General features: G+C 38.9%; 2 protein-coding genes across 4 annotated transcripts; both read right to left on the bottom strand.

The window, feature by feature from the left end:
• Window positions 1-304: 304 nt before the first annotated feature.
• On the bottom strand, window positions 305-21,681 carry LOC111597166 (CCR4-NOT transcription complex subunit 6-like). Of its 3 annotated transcripts, none has more exons than XM_023311726.2 (8): window positions 21,604-21,681; window positions 20,487-20,520; window positions 19,749-19,877; window positions 19,504-19,690; window positions 19,265-19,440; window positions 2,309-2,377; window positions 1,487-1,799; window positions 305-1,430 (listed from the first exon to the last, which is right to left on the bottom strand). In XM_023311726.2, the coding sequence occupies exons 2-8, from the start codon at window positions 20,491-20,493 to the stop codon at window positions 653-655; spliced, it is 1,659 nt and encodes a 552-aa protein (XP_023167494.1). In that variant the 5' UTR covers window positions 20,494-20,520; window positions 21,604-21,681; the 3' UTR covers window positions 305-652. The 3 variants fall into 3 exon arrangements, with proteins under 3 accessions (XP_023167494.1, XP_023167493.1, XP_023167495.1); XM_023311725.2 differs by lacking the exon at window positions 21,604-21,681 and adding an exon at window positions 20,981-21,467; XM_023311727.2 differs by lacking the exons at window positions 19,265-19,440; window positions 19,504-19,690; window positions 19,749-19,877; window positions 20,487-20,520; window positions 21,604-21,681 and adding an exon at window positions 2,711-3,174.
• Window positions 14,806-18,049, bottom strand: LOC111597167 (transcription factor mef2A). Its single transcript, XM_030224977.1, has 2 exons — window positions 16,803-18,049; window positions 14,806-16,649 (listed from the first exon to the last, which is right to left on the bottom strand). The coding sequence occupies exons 1-2, from the start codon at window positions 17,661-17,663 to the stop codon at window positions 15,531-15,533; spliced, it is 1,980 nt and encodes a 659-aa protein (XP_030080837.1). The 5' UTR covers window positions 17,664-18,049; the 3' UTR covers window positions 14,806-15,530.
• Window positions 21,682-22,273: the final 592 nt, after the last annotated feature.

The raw sequence follows: 22,273 nt of genomic DNA, 5'->3' as shown, positions 1-22,273 counted from the left end.
TAGTTTATTCGATGCTAAAACTGAAACTAAAATTGATAAAATAGAACGAGAAACGCGGCGTGTAAGAGCAGCAAGTAAATTGTGTTTGTAGACAGTTCCGCTGCTCCGTGTGCGTGCCAAAGACTCTCCATAACATAATTGGTCGAAATTTTGGATTCTCATCCATTATGGGAGGTAGCATTCTGAACGCACTTCGACGAGCCAGCGCACAAAGTAGCGGATCCACTAAAACTTCGTCATCTTAGAACTCATAAGTGAATGTAACTGAATTATGAATAAACGGCGACTTCGACGTCGAAGTTGGTCGTTTTTTGTTTTTTTTTTTGTTTTTGGTGATTTATGGGGAAAAAGAGGTATGTTGTGTTTTTCTTTCGTGTGTTGTTTTTTTCTTCCCTTTCTAGGCTCATCAAATTGTTGGCGTGGTTTGCGGTTTGCGTATTGATCCATGGGTAGCTGGGCGGTGGCTGCTGTTGCTGTTATTGTTGTTGTTGCTGTTGTTTTGATTGTTGCTAGAGTTTCTGCTGTTGCTGTTGCCGCTGCTGCTGCGTCCCCGATAACTGAACTGCAGCGATCCGCCGCTGCCGGAGGCTGTCCGAATGGTTGTTGCTGTTGTTGTCACCATATTCGTTAGCCTACCGCGCCGTGTCTATTGCTACCGTCGATTGATCAGCCCATTAGGTGGCGCCTGTTGGCTGGCAGTGTGCATCAGCTCCAGTTCCACCAGTAGTGGAAAATGATCGGAAGGTATATGCGGGTGCGGACAGCCGACCACTTTGTTTTCTCGCAGCCAGTCAGTGGAAACAGGTCCCAGCAGGCCCAACGGCACCATTCCGGTTTTTGTGTAGAAAATATAATCAATGATGCCCTTAAAATCGAACGTATAGTTGGTATGCGGCATAATGTCCTCGCTGTAGGCGGAGGCAAGCTTAAAGGAATGCGTAAACTCGTTGGTATCGTTGGAGAGTAACCGTTGCAGGCATAGCTTGTAGCCCATGTCTTTGAAGTCTAAATGATCCATTGCAACACGCCCCTTGCCTAAAAACTCCACCACGCCCGAGTCCGGCAATGAATTGAAATCGCCGCAGAGTAGCAACTGAACACTGTTCGAGTCGTTTTTGTGACCCGGCCGAAAGCTGTGGCTGGCTTCATCGATGATCGTCTTCAGTTCGTTGCTAAGCATCATCGTCTGTATGAGTTTGACATCACAGAATTCGGGATCCCAATGTATGTGGGCGGTGCACACGAGCAGCGGCTGTGAGATCTGCGTTACCTCGGACATAGGCTCCCAGGCCGTTTCCTTCACTTTAAGCAGGGCGGCCAGACCAATGTTATCTTTGGGCATCACACGATTTAGCATGTTGTCCGAGCCCTCCGCATTGGCCATGGCCAGCTGATTAAATTCAATTAGGTGTTCCTTGATCAGCGTAAATCTGCAAGTAAATTCAATATTTTCATTCACTGAAATCACAAATTAAGTTCGACTTACTTTGATGTTCGGAAAAATATCGCACATCCGTCAACGTATTTTCTTTCTAGTTCCGACATTGTCTTAGCGCGCGACTTGGGCGAGAAGATGCCCTCGTATCCATCGTTCTTTAGCTCGGGCAGGAAAAAGTGATAGAACTGTTCAGTCTCGATCTCCTGCAAGCTTATTATATCCGCCGCATAATGCCTTATCTCATCAATAATAGACTTCTTCCGATACTCCCAGCACAGTGCCCACGATGGACAATATCCGTACATCTGCCGCGTCGCATACTTGTCACAGAGCACATTGTAACACATAACCGTAAATATGCCTATAAAAGAAACACATTTAGTGGATCATACTTATCTTATACTAGTATACTAGTAACATGAAAAAAGTCTACAAAAAAAGAGATCTTTGAAGAAAAGGATTTTGCACGAATCAAATGTAAAATTAATTAAGCAACAGATATTTATATATTTGAATTTTTACTTTTTTTAATTATTAATTCCGGGTATGTGCAAATACTTCACGATAAATGATTCCCGATCAAAGTTAAGGTTGATATATGGAAGTTTCAACTCTAATTTATATTTCCAAATGATTGAAAAAGTCAGATTTCCGAATAAAATTAAAAATAAAAATGGCAATATATTTATATTCGTGTTCAGATAGCGCGATACTGAGCGAGACCTTGAGCATTCAAATTGAAAAAATTATCGTATTATCGATACATAAAATATACATCGATACATAAATATTTAATATGTTCCTATTTGGCTTTAAAGGTTTGCATAAACTTGCATTGTGCATTGAATTTTACTTTGAACAGTTACTTACAGGCTGGTCGCGATTTGTTGGGCTTGGCGAGCGGCAGCCATGGCCTCTGGGGCGGTGGATTGACAGTAACTGTAAAGAAAAAAGAGAGCAAACGTTAGTCGCATATTCAATGAAATGGTTGGGGGGAAAAGTTAAAGAGACGATTATGAAATTAGCCCCCGTACACCCGCACACAAACACACACACACACACATACTATCGCACACCCCACTGACACACTGCGGTCTCTTCTTCGTTGCCGTTACTGTTGTAGTTGTTGCGATAGTGTTCGCGAGCGGTGAAAGTGACATGCAAAAGCAATCAAATAGCTTCCGCCTTCGGTTTGCTAGCAAATGGCAGGCAGGCAGGCAGACAGATAGACAGGTGGCGTCGTCGCTGGCGTTGTATTTATTTCCACTCTACCTGGGTTTCTCCAATTGCTTGCGACCTGTGGCTGCGCCTGTGACTTTGGGTGCGCGTGCGGGTGTGGGAGGGCAACGACGCAGCGTGCCACCCCACCGCCACCAATCCTGTTATTCGCCGTTTTTGTTGCCGTCAACTGCCGCTGAAGCTGCTGCAGCGGCTTACAACATTTTCTTTGGGGATGTTGCCGTTATTTTCGCTATCGCTTCTTCTGCTTGCCGATTCTATTATCGCCTGCCTATTTGGCGCCGTTATGCGTGAGCGTGTATTGTATGTGTGTGGAACGTGTTGCTGCAGTTTGCTGCTGCTATTGTTGTTGCTTGGGTCGTCTGCTCAGCAGCTGATCGCGCGCTCTTCGTACTCAATTGACTCTCACGAACGGGCACCGTCGTCGCCGCATTTGTTGTTTGTCTTTCTTTTTCGCTTTTGTTTCACTTGGTCTGTGTGTGTTAGTGTGTATGTGTAGTGTGTGAGAGTTTGAATTTTGTTTTGTTTTGATTTGGAAGACACTGCGATTGTTTTTCGTATTTTGCTTTTCTGTTAATTTTGTGCAAACGGACGAAAGACGATGAAAAACTTTCACTACTTTTTTTATTTGTTTTTACTTTTTTTTTGTTTTTTTTTTTTAATAAACTTTGTGATTTTTCATAATTTTGTTGTTGCTTTGGTTGATAGGCGATTGCGTTTTGTTTTAACTTAGATCTTAATGCCTTTTGATCATTCAACTGCCTCCAACGTCCACGTTAACAAAATTTGAATTGCATTTTAATAGCTCAGCTTGGTGGAGGATACTCCTCAATAGATTTTTTTATATTTTTATTATGGTTTCACAAGGTGCAACAAATTATTAAATAACGAAAAAAATAATGTAATGGTTTTTGTGGGTGTATAGAAATGTACATAGCAACTAAATAATAATAAAAAAAATATTTGACAAAAGACTTTGGCAATAAACTCAATGCCAACTATTTTACTCAGTTTTTAGGAGCAGAGGTAGCGCAGAATTACGAAACCAGCCGCAACGCCCACACAAAAACAGTCAAGTCGATAATTTCGCCAAACATATGAGTAACTACCAGAAGAAGTGAAAAACACAGCAATTTTTTCCTGATTGGTTGAAACGCTTTTGACGGGGGTGTGAAAAACTTAAGCACACAAATATGACTATACCCAGATAAATGGGTTACAAAACTGTCAAATATATAAAACACTAGTGGCGTTTGCGGTCGTGCTAAGCGCAAAAAAAAAAAAACACGCATTAATTTGAGGAATGAATGGATTCTTAGAGTCGCATCTGTATTGGCATGTGTCATATTCTCCAAGAGCTATTTCTTTTAGTGAGTAACTGCGGGTTGTATCCCATTCTGACTAACAAGCCAGTAAATCTTAAGTATATGTACTTTTAACGAAATGAAACGTGTGCTTTGTTCCACATCGGAGTATGGTAAGTCGAGAAAAAAAACTATCTGAACTATAATATACTAATATACTTTTAAGTATATGCTACAATTTAAAGGCTAGGAAGCCAAAATTATGACAAGTTAATTGACCTCCTCCATAGATTGATTAAAATTGATCAATTTACACCCAAAGGGGGCGTGGTAATTAAATAATAAAAAAATATTTATGCTATCAGAATCAATTCTGCAGATTGACTCTGTTGATAAGCTTTATAGATAGAGCTGGTTTACTGTTTAGCTCTTGAATATTTTTTAAGAGCATTAAATATTCGGTTCAGGGTTGAGTTAATTCCAACCGACTTATTACAGTTTATTATTAAATTCGAGTAGGCATAAGATCACTTTTAGTCTGTTTAATACCAAACATAATTCTCTCCTTTAATATTCTACTAAAAGAAACAATTATCTGGCGGATGTTTGATGTAATATGTCGCTATAACATATATTTATATATAATTCTTATTTCTTTTACATATATTTTTAACAATTCACTCATTTTGATAAACTATATCAAATATATATATTTACATATATACATACATATTTATATAACAGATATCGGATCTGATTTTTTGGTAGGTACAACAAGAGATTATTTTTATGGCTACCACAGCCCTTTCTACAAAAAATTTTTCATGGTCGTTGCCTGTTGCTGCATTCCCGAACAAAAGAAATTAAGAAGAGAGTGAGGGAGAGAGAAAGAAAGAAAAAAAAAACAAAAGTTCGAAAGGCAAAAACCCAAGTGAGCGTATCGAAAAAGAAAGTGAAATTCAAATTGAAATTTGGTGCGATTAACAACAAACGGCAACTCAACTCGGGTAGCCTGATCGCTGGCTTGGGCTTTGGCTGTGGCTGTGGCTGTGGCTCCAGTGAGTGCCGCCTGTAACCCGACCCTTCCTTTCCCAGCAGCAGCTCGTCAACATTTTGTATGCACAACATGCGATGACGACGACGACGACGACGACGTCGATGTGGAGAAGGCTTGCTCTGAATAGAAAACAAAAGTCAACTCGCCACTTGCCACAGTTTGAGCTGCAATTAGATAACCCGTTTCATTTGCACCACTTTTTGTGGCAACAGCAGCGACGGCGGCAGCAGCAACATCAACTGCAAATGACTGCCAATGTTCAATGGCGTTGGCCGCCAGTTGATCGCTGCGACTGCTACAACTAAAACCCAATCTTGCATTGAAATCATAATAATGAAACTGAATTTAAGGTGCACCTCACACACACAGAGACACACTTCCATGTGTGGCAAACGCAACACACAAACCAGTTGAACAGCATTTTTCATATAACATGCTGCATCGAGGCTGTATCAGTCCCCCAGTCGCCGCCGAGTGTTAAGTGGCCCACGGCTGCGACTACTTTGACGACACGAGGGTCGTTTATTCAGCAACAAGTTGAAATCAATTATGAGTCGATTATAAAGTTACCCAAAAAATTTTCCAAGCCATATTTCCAGTTTCATTTGAAAAGCAAATCAAAAACGAACACCGAACTTTGGTATGCAGCAAGTCTCAAAATTATCAACCTTCATTTAAGAAGTCTTCTTAAAGTAGATCAGCTTTCAAGTTTCGAATATTTATTATAGTCTGAGAGTCTGCGTCAACATTGGATCTGCAGTCCATTAGCTAAAAGTGTAAATTTCGCAAGTATTTTTAGTGCCTTAAACCTAGTCAATTGTCAAGGTATTAATTAGACCGATTGATTGAAGAAATGCCAGAATTATGATTGGAATAGTAGATATATGTTAAGGAGTCATAAAATCAGTTCATTTGGCAAGCGTTTCATAACAAGTAAATGCAGATCGATCAGCTCTTAAATTCATTTAAGTTATTTTAGTTAGTCATAGATTAGTTAATTGACTGACGACTATTGAAGGGGCAACCCTCGTGCATCCGTTGACGACTGCTAACTTACTGGCTTGTCAGACTCTCTCAGGTCTCAATGGCTCCTCGCACTGATGATCGTGAGCGCCATATTCAAAAGTCTAACAAAATAAGCCCGGCTGAGTCCGGTGCGGCCCGGCAAGCAAATTGTGCTGCGTCACATGGAAAATCAATTGAAAGAGTTCGCTCCATGATTATGCAGACACGAATTGTGGACACTGGTGGATGCTGGCTGCTGGCTGCTGCTGGTTTGATGGCTGATGCATTGAGGATGCTGCTACGTCGGCTACTGCTGCTGTGTTGGTGGTGCAACAACACGAGCGAGCAACCGGACGACGCATTCGCGTGGGCTTTCATTCGACAGCTTTGGCATCTTTGTAGGAGTAGTTGTTGCTTTTGCTTTTGCTGTTGCTGTTGCGGTGGCTGCATCTGCGTCTGGGGCTCACGCGATGCTGCCACGCGGTTTGGTTACGTTTATTATTATTTTTTTCTTCTTTTTTCTGCCGCTGATCCACTTTCAGCTCTTTTGCGCGTACTTTCTCCCCCAATTGGAAAGCAAGCAACAGCGAGGCTGAGGCTGAGGCCGAGACTGGGACTGGGACTTGGTCATTGGATGCAGCAAGCCTGCCGCTCTTGCAAAACACCCAACAGAGCGAAGACTTTTACGCGAGGGCAACCCTTAAAGTCACAAATTGGCATTTAAAGTCGTTTGCCTTATATGCGAAAAGGAAAGCAGCACAGCAGAAAGCGCTTGAGGCCTCCTTCTTGAGTTTAATGAGTGCATCACTCGCTATAAGACTAAAACTGGCATATATTTAGTGGGCAAAAAACGGATCCATGGCAAGGAGTTATACTCAAGAAGGAGGCAATCAGATGAAGACTTTTTTATTTTTGATTATTCAAATACCAATACCTTTTTGTAGTCATTTCGATCATTCGAAAATGATAGGATACTTTACTTACAGATAGATTTATAGACTCACATTGTTACATTAACTAATCTTTCGCCCTCTGGTCCATTTCAAGTAAGAGTGCTCTAGTCGAATGTGCTCGACTAGATGATACCGGCACCATGAGCTGAGCTGCTATGGCAGTCATTTTACTCTTCTTTTCAGCACACACGCACGACTGCGCTTGGCCCTTCCCAATTTCAATGGATCCGGGCTATAACAAGTTAACTAAATGCATAGACGTGTGAGCTTTGCTCAAATAACTGAAACTCGATTACAATAGTCATCTGCAAATTAAAAGTTGAACTCGTTTTTGTCTAGTTGTGGTGAAACTTTTAAATTCGCCCTCGTATGCATCTCAGGTACATGATTTATTTAGCCCTAGCGGCTGCTCATTCAACTTTCTAATCATTTGCACTTCCTTTTACGCAACAACAACCTTGATAAGAAGCGCAGAAAATGAAAATGAAAACGAAAATGAAAACGGGCTACGAACCACTTCCGCAACACAAAGCACAATTCACGTAAACAACTAGCAATAATAATAATAATAATCATTTTATAATAATAATCGTTTGCATACACAAAAGAGGCGAAGCTAATAGGAGGGCAATTATCTAGGCGGCGAGGTAGACACACTGCGTAAGCTTGAAAAACAACAAAAATTAAGGATCATAAACAAGTTGATTGTTTGGATTTGTCTTTGATTAAATCACATTTGAACAATTAGATTCATTTATCTAGAATTTCACTATTAGGATTCATTTTTGACTAAAAAGATGGGCCGGAGCTAACGATGGGAGTTACTTTACTTTTTAAGATACCAGGCTATATCAGTAACATGAAAGTCAACTTCGATATTCATTAGATATAATATAATAATCAGATATATCAGTCAAAGTTCTGATCAGATTGAAAACCAGTCAGAAAATATAAGGGAATAAAACATAAAATTTATGATATAATAATAATAACATGTTTATTAATTCGATAAAAATTTGTTAAAATCTAAAAATAAACATTTCCGATTTGATGTTGCATATTCATAAGAAATGCTGCGGAAACGCAAAAGCTAATTCAATTCAAAACGGAACAAGAAACTGTTTATTTTTTTATACGTTGAATATTTAATGGGTTTAGCGAAATTTTGAATAAAAACAATAAGCTTTAAAATATTTTTCATATATACTGCTGTAGGATTATACTATACAGAAACAGTTCCTTAAAGCACACAGGAAATTGCACACAAAATTTGTGACAGAATCGAAATGCTTTCCAGACAAACGTGTGCAATGACACAGCGAAAAGTTAAAATATACATTTTGTAATCGACAACGACAACAACAACTATAATAACAACAATAATAAGCCAACGATAAATATAGACAGTTAACATTGAGGGGAGCCCAGCTGACTGACTCAAACCTGAACCGGGCTGCAAAGAGAGTTAAATAAAAAGGTCTGTGCACGCCCGTTCCAATTAATGAATCAGTTAACCGGCTATTTTTTATAACTATTACTCATTGTTATTGCTGTCGCTCGCATTTTTGGCACTAATATTATGTGTTATTGCAGTTAAAAATACCGGTTCGTAGCATGTGCTCCAATAAATCATCATCAGCAGCAACAATAACAATATGAGGAGGAGGAAGAGCTACTTGGCGCTGACGCGTTTAAAATGCATTACAAAGCATAAATTGTCATCAAAATTAAATTAAATATAAAAGCACAAAACTGGCTTAAGCCAATTAAACGATTAGGTAACAGTTATAGCAGCAGCAGCAGCAGCAGCAGCAAGTACGCCACAAAAACGCTGACATCAGTAACAACAACAACAACGACGTTGGCTGGCTATAAACCTACATAAAGAAACAAAATTTGTACAGCAACCGTTGTAACCAACAAAAAGCAAAGAAGACAACAAAAAAAGAGGTAGAAAAAAACGTAAAAAATTAATTCATGTTGTGCTCATTTCGTGACAACAACAACAACAAGTTGCCACAACAACAACAACAAATGAAGCACAAAGAGTCGAAATGTCTGATAGCGAAGTTTTAACACCATCTTCAGCTCGGCAGGGTAGACCAAAGAGTGAGTGTGGCTTCTGCTTCTCCTCTTCTTGCAGCATGGGCTTTACGTCAGGCCAAAGAAAAAGACATTAGATTCAAGCAAATGAATGCGAATGATTTCATAAAGCTAATGGCCCATCGAACAACAATTGCCAAGCAGCGGGCTCGATTATGTCTTTATATAATCAACTTTACATTTATCTAAACTGGAAAATGAATAAGCCTAAAAATATCGAATCACTGCGTCATAGAAAAGAGCAGAAATTACAACAGGTATAAAATATAGCTCATACGAACCAAATATTATAAGATGCTTTACTTTCTACAGTTCTTCAATCTATAACAATTATTAACAGCTTATTTAAGAACCGTATTATTGGCCTATTTTGCTTTTAACACACATAGTTCTGTGTTGGAAAGTCGCGTTTCACATGTCGTCTATATAATTTTGTTTGTTCTTGTTAATTGCTTTGTTAATTATCGCTGAAACGTGCTAAACAATTCTGAGCTTACTTCTGCCCTTTCTTTATATTAAATTTCTACTTCCCAGTCAAGATGTGGCCGATAACAATGTTCTTGCTCTAGGTTTTGTCTTAGGAATTTCTTAATCAAGCTAGCCACACTTTCAGATATATATACAAGTTTTATGACCCGGGTAAGACATGTTCTGAACTATGATTTAAAAGAGAAAAAACAAAAAAAGATATTCATAATCTGTGTCTAAATTATAATACAATGTTACTCTATATAGCATCTAGTTTTAAAGGTCTTCAAATAAACGATAAAATATCGATAACAGTTAAGTAAATATCGATAGCAGTTAAAAATGACCTATGTGGCATATATTTAATATACTAAATTTATATATATCGAAAATTATTTTCGATAAATATCGATACCTTCTTTCAACCACCAATAAAACTGCAGGCTTTATAAGGTATATATATATTGGTATAAATAAACAGGCCAAATTGATCATTTTCGACATGATTCCATTTAACTATAGTCGATAAATATCGATATTTAAACTTTTTTTAAAACAAATAAATACATATATCAAAAATTTCAAAATTTATAGACAAAATTCCGCTATAATACACACAGACCTCATCCAGATCAAAACTCTATATTTTTATAATTAGCCACAAATCCTTCTGCCTGCTAAATACCGATATACTACGCTTTTTGGCCTTTTTCCAATGGCTTCAGGGTATACTTAAAGCCAAATATCAGAACTATATGCAAGAGCAGCACTACAGCAGACACGCTTAGACGAAATTGTTTGTTTTGCAGGTGGGTAAATTACAGATCTTTCGACTACTTCTAAGTAGCACTTTATGGCTATGTTAGCTGCTCCGATGTAGCCAGGCATAGGCCACAAAAGCTTTGACAGCAAAATATCTGTGAAAATCAGAAAACGAAGCAACGGCGAGAAGAAGCTGAACAAGAAGAAGAGGTACGACTGAAGACAATAACAGCTAAAAGCACGAACAGAGCAGACGACATTAAAAGTGGGAAATAAATGTAATAATGACATTTGTGGCCGTTAGATTCTTAATTGTTTGACATTTTGCGTAACCTTTTTCGTAGACATTTGGCCTTTTTTTCTTTGGCTTGTCTTGCTTACGGTGCAGCCGGCTTCTATTTGGCTTAAGAGTTCGCAACTGGGCTATTGGTCTAGTGGACCGAACGGGCTAACAAAAAAACTTTCAGTTTCATTGGAAAAGCCGTTGTATCTATCAAATGAAGCAAGAAATTGAAAATGCAGCTGGCTGAAGCAAACGAGCAAAAATGCATGCCAAATGGAAAATTCACGTTGTGATCCAAAAAAAAAAGGAAAAAGAAAAAAAAACAAGGTGAAAAAACAGCTAACAAATTAGCCAAAACCAAAGCGTAAAAACGATAACAAGCATTATTATTTTAAATAGATTAAGAGTCTAAGCTTTAAGAGAAAATTAGAAGCCAATGCTCTATAATGCACGATCGATTAGCCATAACAAGCCCAAGCCAATCTAATAGACTCTCGTTGACTGACAGAGAGAAAGGCTACTTGAAGTACATTTCTGAAAGTCTCTAGAATGGATTTTGCATAAAAAAAATGGGAAACGCATTAAAACTTAATACAAAGCTTTGAGGAGGAAATGCGCACAGTAAATTTATAATGCTAAAGGTATTCCCTATAGACAATATATCAAGAATTTATAAGACACTAACAACATTAATATTATTGTAGGCATTCCCTTTAAAACCATAAAGGCATTCCCTAAAGTAAAATATTTACAGGCTTCTCCTAAAGGAAAATATTTACATATTTTATGAACACTAATTACATTTAGGACATTCCCAATATACAAACATTCACAGGAATTCACATAACACATAACCGTAGCTAAAGAATTTATAAGACATTCAGTTAATCTATGATGTTAAAGGTATTCCCTATAAGATAATATTTAAAGAATATATATATGCCACCAAGTACACTTGTAATTCATTTATAACGTTAATGGTATTCCCTAGAAAACAATATCGCAATAACTTAAAAGCATTGTCAAAGTTCACACAGAATTCGGTCGAATCGTAATTGTGAGGTCTGCAAACGTGATAGAATTACTAATGCAATCTAACTGAAAGGGCATTCAGTAACAATTAAATTGTAGAAGCTTAAAACAGAAACTGAAACAGCAACAGCGACAGCAACAAGCATATATCTTGTAGAAGACGACGCTAACTATGGAATGCTCCGTTGGCCGACGGCGACGACGACGAGAACACGACTTGGCCGAGACGTTAAGACGGAGGAGACGACGCACTTATTGACGTAGCTAAACACATTAGCCAGTGGCTGGCGTCTCTTCATTGTCATTTGAGGGGAGCTCCGGCTTCGGCTCCGGCTCTGACTCTGGCCACTGCCAGTGTGATGGCGCAAACAGTGTTGCAAATGACCCAATTATCCACTGACCCACTCAAAGCGCGTCCCAAACGGTTGGACGATTGCCGGCACTGGGTTGTGCAAGAGTAAGAGAAAAAGGTAAACATATAGATAAAGAGAGACAGAGAGAGGAGAAGAAGACTTAATGTCAGCAAAGTTGTTGAAAGAAGCGACTTAGAATATAAGCGGGCTCTTTAGGAATCAGCCGCATTATGCTGCTGCTGCTGCTGCCGGTCAGCAATTATCGTAGCAAAATGAATAGAAAAAGATGACGAGGCCCTAAACCTAAAATAGAGACATTAATTAGCCAAATGACCGGCAATTTGTGGACCCACAAAAAGAAATTAATTCGCCAGTTACGGTTCTTACAGCGGATCTCTGCGAACATTTTCAATACGAGCCACCGCCGCCGCCGTCGCTCTCAGTGGAAAAAGACGCGACACCAGGTGAAAGGTAGCTCCACAAATAACACACACAGAGATGGTTCAAAGTTTGCGCAGCAATTCAACGCTGGGTGGCTGTAAAATTCATACAAAATAAAAAAAAAAACAGAAACAAAAACAAAAAAATAGTTCGTTCGCTGGGCTGGCTAATGTTTTGGAAAGTTCATTCTGAAGTGCAGCCACGGTCCCAAGATCGCTGCTCCAGTGTTGAGTAGTGTATGTTTATTTGTCTGTCTCTCTCCGGACTTGCTTATTTGTTTGTCCGTTTGTTTATTTTGAAACCGTCGACAACGGCTCGAACGTGCTCCATTAGAAATCTTGTGGCTGACTGAGCCACTGAGGAAAACAAACTTTTCGGGGCTATCAAAACAGTAATCAGTTTTTTTTTTTGCCTTTTGCCTTTTGTTTGAACACTTTTCCACAGACAATCGTTGCTTTTTCTTTCGTTTATTTATAAACTTTATTGAGCTCTCGTTCACGCTTAATCAAAATAAATAATAATTGCAGTATTGTGCGAGCAACAAGAATAAAACTTAATAAAGATGCTTAAAGCTAAATGGAATGAGAGTTTGATTTGAAGTACAATGTATGTATATAGTAATAATAATAATAATTATAATAGTAATAATATATTAAAGAAAACGCCATCATTTTGTTATTTGTGCAAAAACGAGTAGACAACATATGGACATAAAGATAGATAAACATTTGAGCTTACTTTAACACAATTACGATTACAATTACAATTACAAACTAGTGATAATCTTAATTAAATAAATTAGTTGCGAGCAATAATTTTTCTTTTAATGTGGGGAATGGTAACAAAAGCAACCGGCACCATACCTGGCGGCCTCGCCATTGGCCGGAACTCGACTTGATCGTGGAAAACTGTGACATTTTTCCAGCATGCCGAGCAGCAGCAGCAGCAGCAGCAATGGAAAACTTGAGACAAGCAATGCAATTTCTGTGCGCGCTCGTGAGTTTCTTTTAATTAAAAAAGGCGAAAACTTTTACTCGGCGCCAACTGCTAAATAAGCAGGTAACTAGGGCTGCTGCTGCTGGTGCTACTGTTGTCTTAGATTTTATGCTCAGTGATCAGAGCTTGGCATAATTGGAAAAAGTGTCTAACAAATTAAAAAGCGCGGCTCCATTGATAAGCCGACCAAACCTTAACCCTCAGCAGAACAGCTGCTGCAACGATACAAAAATCTGACCCAAAAATCAATTCGAAATTAGCGCCGATCCAGTCAAGTGAATAATAGATAATTGCGAATACAATGCATACTGAATGCATTCAAATGGTTCGCTTAGCTTGAAAACACCACCAGAGCAGCAATTGAATAATTCGAAAATCTCTCTTGAGAACTTATGTTATGAAAATATAAAATGTTAGCAAATATGAGATATAAAAAAAACTTTTTATAAACATAAAGAATGAAAAGACCCAACAGTAACTATTTAAAATATTCTAAAATATTTGACAAAAAATAAATATTTAAAAAAATATCTAAAGCATATTTTGAAACATACACATCTGAATATATGCCTATAAATTGAGATTATTGTATTGTAGTTTTATGATTGCTATAATCAAGCCTAGATCTATTTCTATATATTGAGAAGATATATTATTATGATCTTAACTCGAATCGAGTGCAACACTTACTTGCCAGAGATCATTGCGTGTCTTGAAATGTGATTTGTCTCAACAGCATTAAAATATGAATAACTTAGACAACTAAAAAGTTCACTTTGTAGCGCTCTATAAATTAAAATATGAACTAAAATAAACACACCAAATACGAAAACTACGAAACCCAAAATACAAAATTTGAAGTTAGACATATGTTAATTAGGAACGTGACTTAATTAGAAGCAAATTATTGGCGCAGCAAGGCAAACAATTGAGGTCACAAAAATAGAGAGCAAATAAACAAGCTAAGAAAGTGAAACAAATTTATTAATGGCGAGCATTAAAATCAATATTTCTTGAAGCATAACTGAATTGATTAGCCCCAATTTTCTAGACCAATTATTTACGTTGCTGTCTCATTATGTCTAATAAATAGATCACCGATTTAAACTAGTCGATTTTGCATTGTTTTCTGTCTTTGTTGCGAGTCAAAGCTTCAAATACAAAACGTTTATGCACAAATAACAAAAGAAAATAAGAGAAATACTAAAACAATTGTCAGAAACTGTTTAGCCTTTTGTACAAACTATGCGTCATTACTTATGATATACAAATATATATATATATCTTATATATATATATATATATATTTATATATTTATATATATATATTTAAATATTTATATATATATTTATATATTTATATATGCTGTATATAGTGTCTAACTGATAAATCTATACACAGTTGTAGCCGTGTGTAGTATTTATTCGCATCTACAATTTTGTTTTTTTTTTTTTTTTGCTGGGCCTCTTGTCAAGGCACGATTTCTATAAGTTTTGCGGCTAAAAATCTGCATAAGAGTTTTCGTTGTTGTTTCTGCTGCTGCTGCTGTTGTCGTCGTTGTTGCTGTTGCCTTTGTGGTTGAATCGACGCTTGTCGGAGCAAAAACAAATCGTTTCCGCCGCAGTGAAAGTGAAAGTAGCATGTACATATGTATATATATATTTGTATATATATATATTTATATAGGCAGATCTACAAGGTTTCCAGCGCAGACATCTTTAGTCATATCGCCAAATGTTGATGATGATGACGATGTTGTTGTTGTTGTTGCGCCCATGGCGCATTAATTTCAATGTCTCGTATATTTTATTTTTTTATTTGTTTTTTTTTTCTGTTTCGTTTCAATTTCTCTTCAGCTGACAACTCGCTTAACTTTGTGGGTTAACGGTTCGGGTTATGCAACGCACACGCCCACGCAAACACAGCCCACATGAAAACGGCTTGGCAATTAGCTCAAATTTCCAATGGGACGTCGAAGCGTGTTGATCGTAAATCCCAACAGGGAAATGGAACAACAGCAACAACAACGATAACAAATCGTTTCGTGGGCTTTTGGTTTTGGTTTGGATTACGTTGATGTGTGATTAGTTTATCGTCACGAGATGGTGGAAAATGCTGGCTTCAATTTTCCAACTGTGCCTAGTATTAAAGTTGTGGGTGTGGCGCTGCTGTCGCCGCCTTTGCCAGCTGTCATTTGGCTTGCGATATTGTCGCTGTTGCAGCTTTTGGCGTTGCCGTTGCCGTTGCCATTGCCGTTGCTACACCACACCAAGTCAAAGCAATTGTTATAAAATTGTTGCTGCGCCGTTGCCTTGCAGTCAGCACTGTGGTTGTTGCTGTTGCTGTCGCTGCTGCTGCTTTTATTGTTGTTGCAGTCTAAGAGAAAATCCAAAGCCGTGGGCGTCTCAAAATTTTTATCCATCAAATTCAAATGCTCAAAATTGAAGACAAGCGCCTCGGAGCTGTAGCTGCCAGCACTATCCAAGCCACTGTCGCTAGCAGATGCTGAACAGCTGTCACTGTCGCCAGCAATGCCATCGCCACTGCCGCTCCCGCTGCCACTGCCACTGCTGCTGCTGCTGCCGTCTACCTCATTTGATGGAGGCTCGTTTACGGCGCAAGTTTCGATCAGCTTGCGCGAAATCTCGTTGATGCTCTCGTCGAGCAGCGTCTCAGCTGCGTTGGCAGCCGCTGCATTGCCAAAGCAGCTGGCAAACAGATCGTTGGCAATATTCATGCCGCTTAGGATGTCGCCATAGCCCGAGTCGCTCGAGTCGCTCAGATACAATGCCGGAGTTGATGCTGTTGCCGTTGCAGTTGGCGTTGCCATTGCTGATGCTGTGTGGGCGTGACTACTTCGTTGTGAGCCAATGACGCCCACAATTTCGGCGCGACTGCTGTCGCCGGTGATGGGCGCAAAATGTTCCGTCTCATCAAAATTGTTAGGCATAGTCTGTGAGCAAATCGAGCTGGCGCACGAGTTATCCGAGTGCGTGGACGTTGACGAATTGCTTGAGTTACTAGCGCCCTGCCCACTGGAGGAGGCATCGGACAGCGAGCGGCGCAGCGGATAATCCCACAGTGAACGCAAAGGATCGCAGTCGCGGCAAAAGCAAACGCCATGACTATGATCATGCTGCATGCCTCTGTCTCTGGCCATGGGCAGCATCCGCGCATAGCCGCCTGTGTTAATGGCTTGATGATGATTAGGATGAGGATGTGGATGAAGATTAGGATGAGGATGAAGATGAGGATGAGGATGAAGAAGAGGCTGAGGATGATGAGGGTGATGATGATGATGATGATGTTGTTGGTGTTGATGTTGATGTTGATGTTGCTGCTGTTGATGTTGCTGCTGCTGCTGCTGCTGCAGTTTGGTCGGCAAATCCGCATCTATTTTAAGCAAAACACCATTAGCGGGCTTTCGATCCTTTTTGCGACGCTTGCGCGGCTTAATGATTCGCGGCAGACAGGTGTCCGTTACGGACGAAGTTGCCTCCTGACCAGCGCAATGGCTGTTGTTGTTGCTGCTGCTGCTGGTGCTGCTACTGCTGCTGCTGCTGACATTGTTGTTGCTGTTGCTGTTGTTGTTGTTGCCAATGCTGTTTAGTGCCTTCTGTTGCTCCTGAGCACTGAGCACCGCAGGTGCTGAATTCTGATAGCGCAACATACGCGATTTATCCGCCAATTGAAAATTATTTATGCGCATGGGCAGCTGATAGCTGGCAGCATGCGCCGGCCAGGATTGCTGCGACAACTGTTGCTGCTGTAAATGCACATGATGTTGCTTGATGTTCTGCAGCAACGGCTGACCCTGCGCATGCACCGCCAGTTGGGACATAGACTGAGCGCCTGCTGACGGCCACGGTTTGCCCGACTTGCGGTGCAACCGATGACGCTGTGCTGGAGTTAAGTGACTGCAGGCATTCGATATGAGCGGTATGCCGGCGCACTCATTGATGCGCTGCTGATTGACCAACAGCTGCTGGGGCTGTGGCGCCGCTGCTGCTCCTGCAGCCGCATGGTATATGCCATGATGCAGTTGCGCACGAAGATTATAGCAGGCGGCAGGCGCTGATGGCGCAGCAGTGTTCCAAATAGCGTGCGACTGTAGGGACTGCTGCTGCTGCTGTTGTTGACGAGTTGGTGGCGCGTGGAGCGCGTATCTAGCGAACTGGCAACCGTTTGTGTTTTCTGGTGCACGATAAACGGCCACATGCGATCTCATAATCCTGCCGAGTTCGTATCTCACTTGGTAGCTGCGTCAGTTGTCCTGGTCTACCGTGCGTATCGCACATCACTTGGCCGCGTTTGCAGTTTCAACACTTCAATGCATGCAGACGGCCATTACGAAAAACATTTCCACACGCGGCAACGAAAATTCGCACGAAATGAAAAGCGAACTGCATAAAAGAAACTGGCACAACTGTTGCTCGCCCAGCCAGCAGCCACTGTTGCTGTTGTTGTTGTTGTTGTTGCTGTCGAAATTACGAAACACTTGGCGCAGACGCAGCCAGCGACGGGAACGAGACAAGACGAGACGGCGCGACAGTTAGCAAAACTCGTTTCGACTGGCCTCGGCTACAGAGTTAAAGCGTCCGCTCGCGAGCCAAGCTTGTGGCAGACTGATGGCAGTGAATTCAATTTCATTCGCGCACGAGCTTTGCCGGCCTAACAGTAAACGCACTTGAAGCCGTTATGCCCGCGTTGCTACTCTCACGCTCTCACTCTCCCTCTCTCTTTTTCTCTCTCCCTCACACATACAGACAGACAGTCTTCTGCGCTCACTCTCTTTTAAACTTGCTCGCTCTCTCTCTCGCTCTGTTTCTCTTTAAAGCTGCTGTTGCTGCAGCTTCGGGCCAACGTCCAGCAGCTTTGCATGTCGAGGTCATGCAGTGTTGCTTTTATGTTGTTATTGTTGGCGTTGTATGTTAGTTGCGTTGCATATCATTTTGGCGCTTACATTCAATTAAATTTTAATTGATGTTTGCCTTATGCTTAAGCTATTGCCATTATTAATAAGAAAACCCATGAGTTTGAACTTTAATTGCCCAATTGAGCGATCGCAAACCGGTCTTGCGCCTTATGCCATCCTTTCAAGCATGGCTCACATTACACTTTGAAAACCAATCGAAAAGAAAATAAGATTGATGTGCCGACAATTTAATACTCTAGAACTCAATTAATTTATATGTCTGCACATATTTCTATATGTTGTATTGATTTATAAAATATATATAAACATATAGAAATTTGATATTGCTGATTTTAGTTTAATGCCAACTGCAATGAGTTTGCAAGTGATTTCTAAACTATATTACTGAAAGAAAAAAAAAATAAAGAACATTTGTTTTGGTTCTTTATAAACTTTGAGCAAAACATTATTTGTATTCATAGCATATATATAGTAGATATAATATGTATATATCATATATCATCAAATTGTTAAAAACTGGTTCACTTAAACGTTTTTCCGATCTACCCGAAATGTCTAATACGAAGTAAGGTAAATTTTGTAAAGCTTTTAACAAAAGAGCTTCAACTCAATTCGTCACAGTGATCAATATTAAATACATATTACATGTATTTATACAAGTCTCTCCTTTAATGTGTCGCATATTTTATTACACAATTGGAAGACCATTTGGAAGGGTATTTAAAAAAAAATAATGACATTTGCAACACAAGAGAACTTTCTCTTTTCATGAGCCTTTTGTAGCTTTCCTTTTTGCCCATACGCTGGCATATAAACAGGAGCTCGCGTAAATACTCACGCACAGTCTCACACACATACAAATACATAAAAATAGTGACAATTTGTGCACTCACATGATAAGTTGTCCAACATGTAAGTTAACAATTTCGGCGTGCCATTTGGCTCATTATAGATGTTCATGAACTCCTTTTGCAGCGGATTGCCCATCAGACCGAGGATGACCAGATGAAACAGCTTGCCAATTTCATATGGCAGCACGCGCAGAAAGTTGTTGTTCAATAACAGTTCCCTGAAAACGTAAGTGAATATAATTAGCTATTTTATTACGATAGATGATATAAAGTTATCCCACCTCAGCTGTATGAGCTCGCCCAGCTCTGCGGGCAAACTACGTAGCTTGTTGCTCGACAAGTCAAGCGTTCGCAGACTAACCAACATGCCCACATCCGCTGGCAGTCGAAGCAGTTGGTTGTCATTCAAATAGAGGGCGGTCAGGTGCTCGAACTCCCACAACGAGGGACTGATATTACGCACACAGCCTGCCAGCAGTTAAAGGATTATTAATTATTGAACTGGATTTATAAGAACTTTACGTACCTGTTATTTCGAGGCCTGTCCAATTTGTCTTCTTGCCAGCGGCAATATCCTCGGCAGACAGAAAGATCTGTTGCCGTCTATTTGTGCTGTCATATTTGTCTTTGTTACGAGACATTTTATAGTAATTTCCTGTTTGAATAGTGGAGAAATCCCATCAGTTATTTTTGACACTTGTGGATTAAGGGAAGTTGCGCTATGGCTGTTGTTTTTGTTTTCTTTTTAGCAAGTTAGGGCTCATGTTAGGAGACAAAACCTGGCTTAGGCAACGGCAACAAAAATAACGTACATATATGTTTGCATAGGCACATATATATCATTTGTTTAATCATTACATTCCCTTGCAGAGTGCAGTTCCCGCTAATTGAGCAATACAATTAAGTGATAAATATTCTTAATGGGAGTTAAGTCTCTTAAATTTAAATCTCTTTGTCCATTTATCAGACTTCATCGGACCAAAAGTGGAATGCATTTAAAAACCAGCTGGTCATCAACGTTATACTAATAGATTTTGATTTTTCCATCGGACAACCATATTATTTTGCACCTGCGATTCCTGTTAAGTGAACTACGATGAACCAGATGCCAATCTACGAAAAGTATTAAGTCTTATACAATTATTTACAACAGAAAGTTTTGTTTTAATTTTAACACATCTGCAAGGGTATTTAATCTTCGGTGATCCAAAGAAAAAAATTTTTTTTATGAATGTAGAGGAAGGATGTTGAAACAAATCATAACCTTTCATAATAACCGCCTGATGATTTAAGCGTCTCTGCAAAATATTAACAAAGTGATTGAATTATTATTTGTATTAGTAAACAAAAAGACAGAGGAACATTCGCAAAATAAAATCATACACAAATGTTTAAAAACAAAATGCAAAATAATAAACAGCTTTTTTACGATTTTGCAAGCGCGCGGGCAAAATGCATATTAATTTACACATATAAATACATACGTACATCAAGATGTGCATTAGTATGTATTTATGTGCTAAGAAACTATTAAAATGTCTTTTGGTGGTGAAGGCAGCGGATAAATACAATTTCAATGAAAATTGCAGCTAGGTTAAGGCGGCAAAGCGTCAAATATATATACATACATATATATATTAAGCACATATACATATATGTAGAATGTTCGTATCGCGTTTAAGTTAAAATAGCTGCTGTTTTCGAGTGGGGTAGTGAAGGAGACGCGAATAAATGTTAAATATACCCAGCACTCTTTACCTATGTAATTATATGCTTATGTTAGTTCTATCTTGCTTAGTTCTGTTAATTAAGTTTTGTTTCTTGCCGCCTCTTCACTCGCGCCTTCTCATTGAATTACCAAACAATTTTGAATACTAAACGGTTGTTTTTCTTTGTTTTTTTTTTCTTTTTTGTTCTTGTTTTAGTGTATTTGTACAAATGTTGCTCTTGAGTGAAATGCGCGTAACTATAAATTTTGTACTAAAGCGACGAAATTGCTTATTCTCTTTCTCGTTTTGGGTCGCTTTTTCTTTTTTGCGCGTTTGCCTTCCATTTATTTATTGTGCGATTCGTTTTCATAGTCGCTTCTTGTTTTTGTATACATGTTGGCTTGGAGTTGCCACTTATTGTCCAGAGAATATATGTATATTGCAAATGGTAAGAAATTGGATATTACTATACATTAAATTTAATATTTAACGATAACGATTTTGATAGATATTTCAAATATTTTTTATCATCCTTATTTTATACACAAATAATTTACAACAACCTGGTTTAATCAAAACAAAACAAGCACGTATAAACACTCAAAACACATATACACACAAACGCACATACACAGAGTTACGGAAAGATGCACCATGCATATGTATACATACAAACACAATAAACTTTCTTATGTGCTTTGCCAGCCACTTTATATGATTGAAATAAATATAATATTCTTTCTTTCTGCTTGCAACTATTTTTTCTTTTTATTCGTGACTTAGCTGCGACAAACTTTTCTCTTTTCGCATATCTCTTGCACACGCTCTTCTAACTATGTGACCAAAGCGAAGACTTAGAAAAACGCGTAATTCCAGTATTTACATATACATTCGATCACTACTCTTATGTGTGGCTGCACCTTACAAAAATTGATCATCTTTTAAATGATGGTCACACTAATACGTTTGAACCTATGAAAAAGATCAGTAGTTTAATAAACACATTTAGAGCTCATAATATTATTTTACATTAATTTTCAAGATAATAAACTAACAATTTAAATGGAATGCTAAAAAATTAATTGCCTAGGAAAATTATTGGTGTACATCAATTTTCAAGATGTTATCATATTCTGCTAAAAAACTTCCTTTCTGTATAGGATATACATAGACTTTTGATTCCAAATAGTTCAATATTTTTTTATTAGTGAATGCCTAGGCAATGTAGGAGTGATCATATAGATATTATTGTGTGTGTGTTAGCGATATAAGAATACACTCGTGAAATCGTCCTCCATCGATCTGCTCTGATAAAGCTGGGGTTTTTATTATACGGGTATTT

This window comes from Drosophila hydei, unplaced genomic scaffold, assembly GCF_003285905.1.
Source record: "Drosophila hydei strain 15085-1641.00,03,60 unplaced genomic scaffold, DhydRS2 tig00008121-arrow-pilon, whole genome shotgun sequence".
Classification (NCBI taxonomy): domain Eukaryota; kingdom Metazoa; phylum Arthropoda; class Insecta; order Diptera; family Drosophilidae; genus Drosophila; species Drosophila hydei.
This window is presented reverse-complemented; position numbering and strand designations above follow the sequence as displayed.

Bases quoted from the DNA above. Each gene is read 5' to 3' on its own strand.
- LOC111597167 (XM_030224977.1), bottom strand. From the start codon at position 17,663: ATGAGATCGCATGTGGCCGTTTATCGTGCACCAGAAAACACAAACGGT. The intron at 16,650-16,802 runs CAGCAGCAGCAG...CATCCACATCCT, and splicing joins ATTTGCCGACCAAACTGCAG to CATCCTAATCATCATCAAGC.
- LOC111597166 (XM_023311726.2), bottom strand. The intron at 2,378-19,264 runs GTGAGTGCACAA...TTTTCTTTACAG, and splicing joins CATGTTGGACAACTTATCAT to TTACTGTCAATCCACCGCCC. The intron at 1,800-2,308 runs GTAAGTAACTGT...TTTCTTTTATAG, and splicing joins CAACAAATCGCGACCAGCCT to GCATATTTACGGTTATGTGT.